Source organism: Lissotriton helveticus, chromosome 7, assembly GCF_964261635.1.
Source record: "Lissotriton helveticus chromosome 7, aLisHel1.1, whole genome shotgun sequence".
In the NCBI taxonomy this organism is placed as follows: Eukaryota; Metazoa; Chordata; class Amphibia; order Caudata; family Salamandridae; genus Lissotriton; species Lissotriton helveticus.
In genome coordinates, this window is record NC_136068.1 from 1,278,740,081 (window position 1) to 1,278,752,635 (window position 12,555).

The window sequence follows — 12,555 nt, forward strand, 5'->3', positions numbered from 1 at the left end:
GTTTCAGAACAAAAATATGTAAGATATGAGATGTTTTTATCATATATTTTGTGATGATTCCGTTTGTCATGGGTACAGTTCTTAATGTTATTGACCTTGATTTCCTTTCCCATTTCTGCACAGGACTCCTAGTGGACTTCACAGGTCATTATCACTATGTCTTCTATGTCACTGCAGTCATTGTGTGCTCAGCTGCTCTTTTCATGGGAATCTCAGGATATTTGCTCCAGAGAAAAGAAGCCAAAGTCTTGGGAGCAGCCAAACTGGCCCCGAGAGAGGCCCTCATGAGTGACCACGTCAAACCAGAACAGGACCCTCAGACTCCACCTGAGGGGAAGTTCATCAGAAGCATATGAGGTGGTATGATATGGAAGTTCAGGGTAAGGTTCGAAAGAAACATGTCGGGGACAGGATCTACTGAATGACAGCAGCATTTTCTTATCTGCAGATACAACATCCCCACTTTCAGGGACAATTTCCACTTTGGGACTGTTCCGAATTCACAACGACATTGGGATTGTAGACCCCAAATGCTTCCTTCCACAACTATGACTTCAACCTCTCAGGAAGACATTTCATAGAACTACCAGTGTAATCACTACACACCAGACGAAGATATCTCACTAAGCCACCACCAGTATCAATGTTGCCAACCAGAAGATCCACCGCCTCCAGTGTTGTTGCCTGAAAGTGGAGAATGACATTTCCCCCTGTCACCACCTGAGTAGTCATCTCACAATAGAGGACAACAAGTCACCCATACCTGCATCAGTGTTTTTGTCCGAAACCGAAGGAAGATCTGTTGCCAAATCTGCCTTCACTTTTATTTTCTCAAACCAAATTAAGGTGCTTCACCCACTAGTCTCATTGCCTTAAAGAAAGATATTACATAAAATCACCACAAAAGTAATCATTACACTCAGAAGGAAGCCACCCCAGTAGCATTCTTGCGAACTGGCAGTAGAACAAAACACCAACAGTGTAATGTTTTCAAACCAATAGGAAGATAAATATACAAAGCTACCAATAGGGTCATCATTTAAAAAAAAGGAAGGAAGGCATTTCCCAAGAACACCTACAATGTCAGTAATTAAATATGGATAAAACCATTTCTCCAAAGGCAGCGTTACTATTATTGGCTTAAACCAGTGTGAAATATTTGTCAAGCAAACACCAGTATCAACAGAAGTCATTTGACTTTAGACATCCCCGGTGTAATTTTGCGTATATAATGGGAACTGACATAATGCATACATCTACAAAGCCACCTCCAGGATCATCATCTGACACCTGAGATATATATTTCACCATGTCACCAGCAGATCAATTGAGACAAGTTGCATAAAGAAATTTCATGAGGCCACTGTCTCTGAAATTGGCTCAATCCAGAAGATCTCCCCTCAAGCCTTTTCAGATGTCAGTGAACTGAAGGCAGTTTTACCTTTAGAGAACTACGTTCCCACCAACACCACACAAATCTCACTGGAGTACGTACAGCCCATAGACTGCATGAATGTGCATGGGATGGCAGTTGAGAGGTGATTTCAAATCCCAGAATGCATCAGCTCCCTACCATTTCATGAACAGGGCAGGGCTATACCTAACAGCAGTGCCTCCAGGGCTGCATTTTCAGTGTTACCAAATCAAATGCCTAATGTACAAAATAAAGACAATGTATATAGTCTCCAAAGCCAGTAGTTCCATAGGAAGCTTTAAGTTATCACATGACACACATTCAGTACTTCGTGAAATCCATCCTGACACCACATATAGCTCCTGATTTACCAAATAATGATCATTCATTATGCAATTTTTAAATATTCATTATCAACGCACGAGGAAGCACTTTATCTATTATTAAATCCGTCTACTGTGAAGGTCTGCTATCATTTGACATTTTTTCAGATCCTTTCTTGTACTGTAATACTTGGATTTATTGTATAATATTGATGTATGTAAATTTTGCAACGTTTTAATCTTGTATCATATTTTATGCATTTATATGAATTGTTTATAGTTTAAGTGTGTTCGTTTTTCTGATTTCAAATAAATGAAAAGGGGTGTAATGTTAGCATTTATTACAGGCCCACTTTGCACCCATTCCTAATTTTTGGCATTTTCTTGCTTTTTTAATTATATTCATTTATACATAGGGATGTAGCATCATGAGGCAAGAGTTTCAAATTATGATTGCCTTCTTGCCATGTCTCACCATCATGTCCCAATTCTCATATCTCAGTGAAACCGACACTCCGTTAGGGATCATTCACATCACAAAAGCTTGTGTAGTACCACGTGACTCCTTTATTGCACATACATCATTTCCTGCATTGTCTAAATCACCTGAAGCAGCAAATACATTTCCTGCAGCGCCAAATGAAGCTCCTGCAGCACAAAAAAAGCTTCTGCAGCATTTCAAAAAAGATTCTTCAGTACCAAGGGATGCTCCTAGAGTATAAAATGAATCTCATACAAAATCAACAACAAATCCAGAAGTGCCAAATAAAGCTCCTGCGAAACAGAAGACCATTCTGCAGCACTGTGGGGAAATGGGATGTGTTATATGGAGTGGTTGTGAGACCTCCCCGTTTAATACACTACCAACCCCAGTCAGGTTTCGTTTGTCAAACCTTACTCAACCCTGAGTAGCTGTGCCTTTCAGTAGTCAGGCCTCAACAGAGAAACAAGCATTTAAACCAAACCAATTGAAGAAGAAAGAAACTCGCCACTCAAGAAATTTGACATCAATTTATAAAAATAGCTATACAATAGGCTTATGTTTTAATGAATTTATAAACACCAAAACAGAAAAGATCCACAGAAGAGTTCAAGAGATATAGAATTTTCAAGGAACAATAAATTCATATTTTTCACTTAACCACGAACGAGGATTGGCAAATTAATCATATTTGACAATTAGAAAGTCGTTCAAGAAAAACGTTGTCAGAGGGGAACTCAGTTACTTAGAGTGACTTAGGGCATCCAACTCCGACAGGGAGCCAGGCCAGGTGACCAGCAAGGTCTGAAAAAACAGTCACCAGTAGTCCCTTGCCATTGACTTCTACGGAGTAGTCCTGACGCACGGGATACAGGATGCTGTGCTTTGGCAGGATGTACTTGAAGTTAGTGGCCCGCTTTCGTAGCAGGTCACAGCGGGTTGTACAGCTGTATGCACATAGGTATTGCCAAATTAATACGCATCCACCTTAGTAAACCAGTGTTCTTCATGTTTATTTCCGTAGTTTTGCCCAATTTCATCCATTTTGTTGAAACTATCATGTTAAAAGATATATAATTTGTGGGAATCTTGGTTCTTTTAATTCCTTGTATTGCCCATCCAGGCCTATACATGAATATATAACGAATTTCCAAACCTCTACCAGATTTGGTACATTTCCTTAACTCAATGCTTTTCGGTTTGTAAAAACCTTCCTCAGGAGTATCTATAAATTATAAAGATGTATATATTACAATCACATGACATGTAAACCCCACTATAACAAAAAATAATATTTCCTCAAATCATCAGTCCCTGTGTCAACCCAATAACGACACATGCCAACTACTCACACATCCTTCACCCCCCAACGAAAGTAAAACATGCGGTGCTTTCGCATATAACCCCCTACCTCCCTTATGGAACTCTCCCCTTCTCCCTAATGTTTAAACCATGTGCTTTTAACCCACACACCATCACTCTCACCCCCTGAAAACAAGCCCTTCGAAATCTAAACGTCTCCTATACCCATCTCAGCAAACCACCCATTCTACTTCATTCTTTCCCTGCATCCGGTTTAAACACCTTTCCCAACCTCCTCCGCATACCTGATGTAAAGAATCACAGCGCATAACCCTCCTCTTACGTCCTCGTAATTTTCAGTCGTGCTTTGGCAGGAGTCATCCTGAGGCTACTCCTTGGTTCACGGTCCCGGTTGGAAGACTTTGGCTGCAGGGGTCAATGCTCCTCTAAGTCCTCTTTCGTCCAGCAAAAGTCCAGTTACCACTAGACTACTGTTCATTGGGCACAATGGTGTCAGCTGTTTCCTTTTTTGGGAAAAACTCTCCTGGGTGACCAGACTGCACTCCGATGACTCTGCTCGGTCCAGCAGACTTGGGTGCAACTCGTCTCCTGGGCTGCACGTCTGTGAGGAGCGACGATCAAGTGATCTGGGCTACCAACTCTTCCTAGCAGACTTCTTCAGCTTTTGTGACCCTGTGCTGTCAACAGGAATTGAGCCAACTGACTCTTGGAGTCTCCGTTTCTAGCTAGACTCAGGGAACGACTTCTCCCTGTGCAGACACAGCAGGCATGGTCCTTTACTTCGTTAGGCAAAGGAGCAGCAGGTGCAGTCAAACTTTGGTGCAGCATCTTCTTCGCCGGCCCCAGGGTCAGCACAGCAATCCTTCTTTGACCCTCTACTCCAGTCAAGCAAGATCTGAGTTGAGGGCGCCAGGTGTGTTCCTATTATGCAAAGAAAGTGACTTCAAGGGAGATCAAAGTAACTCTTACCTGATGAAACCTTCCTGTAGTGTGGCATCTAGCTATCCCAGAGTGCTCTACTCTGCCCACTTCAAAGTTGCCGGGACACCTCTTTTGGTGTTTGAAGTTCAGTGGCCTGCCCCAGACATTAGCTGTTTCTGGACTAAACATCCATATAAAAAAAAATGTGGCCAGTGTTTCTCCCACTGTGTCCCCAATGCCAAGCAGTCTACCTGAACACAAGAGCAGCCCCTCTCTAATGTGTTCACCATTTTCCTGAAAAAAGGCAGCTTCCCCTGTGAAGCTCGCATTTTGGACCAACACCAAGTGTGGTTTCCTTCCAGGAAGAGGTAACATCTCCTCCAGTGACAGGTCTCTATTGGTGCCTGCCAGTGGCATAACAAAACTTGAGGGGCCCGTGCCAAGAGCATGGAGGGGCCCGCTGCAAAGTGCATGGATGGGCCTGTCATGCTATAGACTCAATCAGGAGCTCTTAGTCCTGCCCATGCAGTGTGCCAGAGAGGCCCCCCTGGAGCTCAGGGCTGCAGGGGCTATTGTTACACAATTGTTAGGAACCTTTGACATGTCAGCTCAGGTGGGCAGGAGGCTATCCCGTGGCCAGCCTCAGCAAATGGCCTCTGGGAAACTAGCAAACTGAGTGGCAAGATTCTAAAAGTTGCATGTGCAACAAGTTACAGTAATTCCGACTTGAGCATCAAGTTGGACTTAATGTAACGAGTTGTTTGATACCTTAAAGTACCAGCTTTGGTAGTCCCATTCATAAGTTAGCAAAGCTGAGTGGTCAGCATGTAACTCTGTGCTCGCCAATGGGGCTACCAGTCTTTCCCTGTAAAAATGACAATTGTGTTTTTTTACTGCCAGACATGTTAAACACATGTAGGCCTTGAGGATCATTGGCTAGGCAAGTGGAGCGTGTTACACCTACCCAAGGACACCTTTTGTGCCCACAGGTGGGGCATGAGGTGAGCAACAAGAACCAAGGATTTCTCGCTACAAAATTCTTAGACTTTAAAACCCCTTAGTAAGTTTGAATATCTCCTTGATTACGTCTCAACCCCAGCTGCCAGACTTCTGTAAGTTAAGTCTCGGTGTAACACTCTTCCACTTCTTTCTTTCTGTTCAAAATGGAAATCTAAGGCAGATGTAAATACTATTTGCTCAGTGGGTGTGCAAACAGAAGAAACCTTACAACACAATTTTTTTCTTTTTCATGGGCTGGGCATGTCTGAGGAAGAGGTGGATCTATCCGGTTTGTATGCAGCTTGGTGTCAGGCAATGCTCAGTGGCACGCAGGCTGCTGTGTGTTGAGACCACAGAATCAATTATATGTGCTGTTGCCAACTATTTACACTGGAGCTGGAGTACTAGAGTTAAAGCTATGGAGTGAAATGCTTTACGTTAAGTTATGATCAGCTGTTATTTTTTCTCTCAGCCTGAGTTATGATTACTCTCTAGTTGACACCACGCACTGGCCTTTATATTTGTGATTCTCTGTTAATTTGTTTTACGCATATTTAGTCTAACTGCATTGATTAAAGTCTGTACCCAGAGTAATTACTCCATATGTCACGTGGTGTGAGTTTTTAGTTCCAGTACACATGATTGCTCTGTTTGTTTGAGGTTTGCTTTTAACATCTTTTGTGTTAGATCTAGAAAATGTGTTCATGATTTAAAGTAAATACTGGGCGCATCATGCATATGTTTTGCTGTTATGGCCATAACAGACTTTTTAAATCTTTCTGAAGTTTGTATACATATCCTACACAACTATTAATTAGTTTGTTTTTATGTCTGATTTTACGTATATAGTCGTGTTGAAATGTATAATATCTTTGTGTAATCTTTTTTCTATTTTAACTTGACTATATTTTTTCTGTTTTAATACATGGGGTTTATATATTGTTTTATGTACTTTTATGGCCTTTGTTACAGAATAAAGCCTTTTGACTAACATGTATGGTCCACCCTGCCTTAGGGCTCACATGGCCTGCAGTAGATGTGACGTACACACATTAAAAAGGAAATTTGGGCTTATTTATTGATTAGAATGGTAAAAAACACCAATAATAACGTTTGGAACTATCCTTTTAGTCTGTAGTGGCAGACTAGGCGTCATATTTTACCTTTTCCCAGTCTCCCACTCGGGGTGGCACAATAGGTGCCCCAGTCCCCAGGGGACTCTCTAAATTACAAGCCCTGGGTTCCCCAGGTACAATATACTAGGGATTTAGAATTAAGTAAGCTTCTGCCAATTGAGCACTGACACTGAGGTCTGGTTAGCAGGCGTCAGTTCACCCTGAGTTGAAAACGTTGCAGCATCAGTCCACAACTTTGGGGGTGACCACACAAAAAGGGGCATTTCGTTACAGGCAACAAATAAATGAACCTCTTGCAGTGTCAAGTAGAACCCTTGCAGAACTAAACGAACATCAAGCCCTAACAAATGAAACTCCTCAAGTACCACCTAATGTGTGACATAAAATTGCTGCAATACCAAAGCAAGAACATATCTATGTTCATTTCAGGAGCCCTGAAAATGTGATAGCATTTAAATTAGAAATTATATTCGGGGTTGTGGGAGGGGAGCACTGTAACTTTCTTGTCCGTGTATGTTCTTCCCGGTCTGCAGGCAGACACCTTCCGAGATCTTTGCGCAAATTTCCTAACCTTGCCTGTGGGGCTCCTGATTGTGGGTGGAGACTTCAATGCGGTAATGGACGGTGAGGTGGATAGACACCCAGCTCGAATTCTGACACCATCCCAGAGGTGGTTGTCGGATTTTGTAGCAACTACTGGGCTTACCGATGGGTGGCGACTGAGAAATCCTGGCGGAACACATTATACGCACGCCTCTGCCGCGCACCACACAAGAATAGACTATGTCTTGGTCCCGACATCACAGGCTGCATGGATCTGGGAGGTGCGGCATGTGGGCAGAGGGATCTCCGATCACTCCCCAGTCTGGATTAGGATGGGGGTAGGACAAAGAGATGTGGGTAGGATTGCCCCCATAAATGCCTGCCACTTACGAGACCCTGACACAAGGAAAGAGGCGATACAGGTCACAGAAAGATACTTCCAAGAAAATTTAGGAACAGTGGAGTCTGCACAGTTTCTGTGGAAGGCGTACAAGACAATTATCAGAGGGGAAATTCTATCGTTATTTTCAGGGAGGAGGAAGAAGAGCCGAGCAGAGGTAGAGAGAGTGGAGATGGAATTAACGAATATGGAGGGGGAGATGTCGAGGGCTGCCAATACCGAGGGTTCGCACTGCTTGAGTCTCCTACGAGATGAGTACAAGAGCTTGGCCAGAGGGAGGGCTAGAGTGCAGCATGCAGATACCCAGAGTAGGGTATACGAGCATGGATACAAAGCGGGGAAGCTGATTGCGTGGCTGGAGAAAGGGGAGTGGGCATCGAGATTAGTGCCAGAGTTGCAGATAGAAGGAGTCGGTAGTGTGACGGATCCACAACTGATTGTGGACGAGTTCTCGGCTAATTACAATTCGGTGTATACATCTGCAGGCACCTATTCGGAGACAGATAACGCGGAAATGATACAGGACATTCAAATGTCTATTCTGTCAGATGAAGATAGGGAGTACTTGGACTCCCCCTTCACAAACGACGAAGTGGCTCAGGCTATTCGGGGTGTTCAATCCGGAAAGGCCTCGGGCCCGAACGGACTAACCATAGAATTGTATAAACTCAGCGCGAATAAATTAGCACCGTTTCTTCGAGCCATGTTTGTCGAGAGTAAAGAAAAAGGCCAGCTCCCATATGATCTACGAGTTGCGAACATCATTGTTATTCACAAAGATGGCAAGCCTAAGACGATGTGCTCTTCGTACCGGCCAATCTCGCTCCTAAATGCAGAACCCAAGGTGCTAGCAAAACTGCTGGCTACTAGGCTGGTCAAGGTCATCACCACTCTGATCCATCCAGACCAGTTTGGCTTTACGTCGCGCCGAAACACGGCCCTTAACCTACTTAGGGTGAATGGAATCCTGGGAGGCGCGGCGCGCATTCATGAGCCTGCGATCCTATTGTCCTTAGATGCTGCCATGGCCTTTGATAGAGTCGAGTGGCCCTATTTATTTGCAGTCTTGAAGAAGTTGGGTTCAGCCACAAATTTATTGGCTGGGTCCGTCTCTTGTATACGATCCCTATAGCCAGGGTGGTGGTGAACAACCACAAACCTGCGGACTTCCCTTTGGGAAGAGGTACACGACAGGGGTGTCCTCTGTCCCCACTTTTATTTGCGGTGGCACTCAAGCCACTGGCGGCCTGGGTTCGTTGGGATTGTTCGATTAGAGGTCTGCGCTGGTCGTCGGAGTGGGAAGACAAGATTTTGTTGTACGGAGATGATATTCTGCTTTATCTCACCACTCCCAGAGAATCACTGATTTGTTTCATGGATGTCCTAGGCATATTCAGGAGGCACTCTGGCTTCGCCATTAACTGGGTGAAGTCGGTGCTTTTTGTCGTCAGCGGAGACCCAGCAACCATTCCGGGCTCCTGCCCGGTAAAGGCTGAGAGGGTGGGATTTAGGTACCTGGGAATATTTGTGACTATGGACCCAAAGTTGAGGTATGATAATAACCTGGGCCCTCCTCTTGCCAGATTTCGGAGAGATGAGGCGAGATGGAAGTCGCTGCTGCTCTCCCTATTGGGTCGAGCGGTGTTGTTTAAAATGATAGCCCTTCCCCGCTTCTTGTATGCGCTCCAAAATACAATGGACCATGTGCCCCCATCATATTTTACAGAAATAGAGTCCCTCCAAAGACAGCTTCTCTGGGACGGTAGGCCCCGCATAGCTTTCTCCAAGCTTACTCTTCCCTGGTATGACGGAGGGATTGGCCTGCTGGACCTCAAGAAATACTATAGGGCTACCCAACTGGCGGCGATAAACCATGCCGTTTACGGGTCCCCTAAAGATCCCGGATATGCAATGGACCGGGGCCAGATGTCAGGGGGGATTTCACTAGGGCTCTGTATGCTAGGAGAGGTCGGTTTTCCCTTGTCGGGCCAGCGGCTCATGCGGTCCATGTGTGGCACACAGCTACTCAATCCCTCAAATGGGAGGGGAGACTCACTCTGGCGACTCCGTTGTGGAGCTCAGAGAGATTGGGCAGCCTGTGGAAAACGAAGGGTTTCGACCTGTGGGATCTCATTGGGATCTCCCAGATCAAGGACATTTGGGGGAGGGATAGAATCCTTGCCTTCGATGCCCTGCAAAGAAAATACCAGTTGCAAGAGAGTGAGCGTTACCGATACCTCCAGGTCAGCCACGCCCTTCTTGCAAATGTTCCCAGAGACGCTACGCTTCCGGAGGCCTCACCGTTGGAAGACCGGGTCTTGGATGGCCATGTCCCAGAAAAAACAATCTCACTAATATACAAGAAACTGATCAATCACATGGGGGATCCATTGGTGACACTTAGGGAGCAGTGGGGTGCCGATGGCCTAATATTAGATGAAGAGGACTGGAGAGAAGCAGTGTCCTCCCCAAAAGTGGTGGCCATTCCTATGAGGCTTAGGTTGGTGCAATTGAAGATTCTTCACCGGTCTTACTCCACGGGACCTCAGCTGGTGCGGATGGGTTTGGCAGAGAGTGGAGAGTGTCGGAGGGAATTTGGGGAGACGGGGACATTCATTCACATTTTGTGGCACTGTGTGGAAATACAAGACTACTGGGTTAAAATCCATGAGATGATCCATGAGGTAATGAGTGTCGAGTTGGTGCTGGAGACCCGACGATGTGTGCTGAATGTCTGGGAACCCACAGACCTGATCTCGTATGGGAAACAATGGGTGACCCTGGCGTGCATGATTGCCAAGCGTAACATTTCTCAGCTGTGGGGTTCCAGTCAAGTGCCCCAGATTGGGAAGTGGATGGAGGATCTAGATTGGTGTATGTTTAGGGAGAGGTCAGTGTACGTTGCAAGGGGGTGCCCCCAGAAATGGGGGAAAGTATGGGTAGCTTGGAATAGCTTTAGGGGGCATATATGTACTCCTCCAGCTGCCAAAGAAGCGTTAGTGGTGCTGGATTCCCCATGATCCCAGAAAGTAATTGAATATCTTATTCTGTAATATGGTACTGTGTAATTGTCCATAATGAAACTAATGTTTGTCACCTGAGGCTTTTATTTTATTTTATTAATAAAAAAATGTATAAAAAAAATTTGAAATGATCTTTTTAGAAATAATTTGTTACAGTTTTTTATTCATTCAATTATATTGACTATTTTATGAACTGTTCTATGTATGGTACATGAATGGACAGTTTCTAAACCCAATACTAGCACAAGATAGGGAAAATTAAATCCAGTAAGCACACATGGGATTTACAAAGCCAAGCATAATTTACAGCTCAGTGCGGGCAGCCCTGCATCGCAGAACAAAAGGGAGATCCAGAATAAGGTCTGATACTGCTAGTGAGCACACACATCCTTGGTAAATGCGTAAAATATTATTGCATTTGGTTAACTAAAGCTTTATCAATAAATGAACATAAATCTTACAATTCTACATGTCCACACCCTGCAATACACAATATGTTAATATGGGTATTTTCTCATCGTACGTCGCTTACAGAAAGCAATTCTTTGGCCCTGGTTGTTTGTGCTGCGATACTCGTTTAGGGTGTGAATTTACATTTGGCAGTTTGGCGTCTTGGATTTGAAAGACCCTCCCTCTTCATTTTATATATTTGGCATGAGGAAATACAAAGATTACCTTATATTGAGATCTGAGATTATCAGAAGGCAAATATGTATTAAAGTTCTTTCTTATGAGCCTTCGGCCTGTTTCCTGGTAGATTTTGCATATGATGCAGTTATATTTAAAGAGGATATATTTTCCATTGGTAGCTAAAGTAGTTGTCAAAGGTGATCTGAGTGGGAGTCAAACTTTTTCTGATTGAAGACTCATCCGGGTAGAGTTTTTTTATTTTTTGTTGGCAAAGAATGCTTCATAGTAGACATATTGCGTGCTATTCAGCATTACCATTTTACATCCATTTCCCACCACAAAAGCACCATACAAGTGATTGGTCTTCACTGCGTAGTCTTTATTATTTCTGATATAACACCATCTTTATTTGCTGATGAACTGTCATCATTAGACCAACTTTATTAACAAACCAACACACATTGGTAAACATAAGGTTGCGCAGTATTCATTCAGTCACAGGTTACCATTGTATTTACAAATCAGGATCTCCAGGGCCACACTTGATGCGAGTTGTACCAGCAGGCCACAACGCCACACTTGCGGGTTGTACCAGCAGGCCACAACCCGTCTCCATTGGTTCCAATGTTAAGTAACCAACCAACGTCTACCTCTAGACACGGCCACCAGGGCACCGCTTTACGCATTTCCAGCGCACCAGTTCTCACAAAGTTGCTTCTTACCAAGCACCGGCATCTCAGGTAGGGCTTGAGAGTCCAGGACCACGAGCAGGCCGGCCCCCTCTCCTGCCAGCCCGGAGCCCCATTGACTGCCCTCCCTCTTCCAGGATCAGACAGTTCCCGCCATAAGGAGTCCCTGCCATTGTTCTTGCCCGGGACCCCGCCAATTCTACCTTTAAAATTAGGGATGGGTGGGTGGGCAACTCATTTCTGGCTGCACCCGTTGTGCACCTGAGGCGAGAGGACAAAGAGGGCTTCCCCCTTGTGTCCAGAGTTTTTATTCCTTTTTCCGTGGAGGGGTAGCCTGCGCTCCTTAATGACACGCTAGGTGTATCCCTGCATCCTCACATTACCTAACGACCCCTCCCACTATCCCCTTCACAATCTGTAACACAATCCAGCTTCAGCCATGGCTGGCAGTGGGAGGAAATGCAGGACGGTGACGTGGGGAGGGGAGGGGCAGGGTGGGGGTAGTAATGTATGGATTACGGAGTTTTACAGGTAAGTAAACATTTAAATAAATAAAACGAATTTCGTTGAGTACACTGCATCCCAAAATACAATGCAGTGCACGCAACGAAATTTGTTTTATTTATTTAAATGTTTACTTACCTGTAAAACTCCGTAATCCATACACTACTAC

The 12,555-nt window shown here is 44.5% G+C and overlaps 1 protein-coding gene across 3 annotated transcripts in view; it reads left to right on the forward strand.

Moving 5' to 3' along the window:
* Positions 1-2,107, forward strand: part of LOC144770188 (monocarboxylate transporter 6-like) — a 365,737-nt gene extending 363,630 nt beyond the window's left edge. For all 3 annotated transcript variants that reach the window (XM_078654495.1, XM_078654496.1, XM_078654498.1), the window contains one exon: positions 124-2,107. In XM_078654495.1, coding sequence (XP_078510621.1) covers positions 124-356 — 233 coding nt within the window. In that variant the 3' untranslated portion in view covers positions 357-2,107. The remainder of the gene's footprint in view (positions 1-123) is intronic.
* Positions 2,108-12,555: the final 10,448 nt, after the last annotated feature.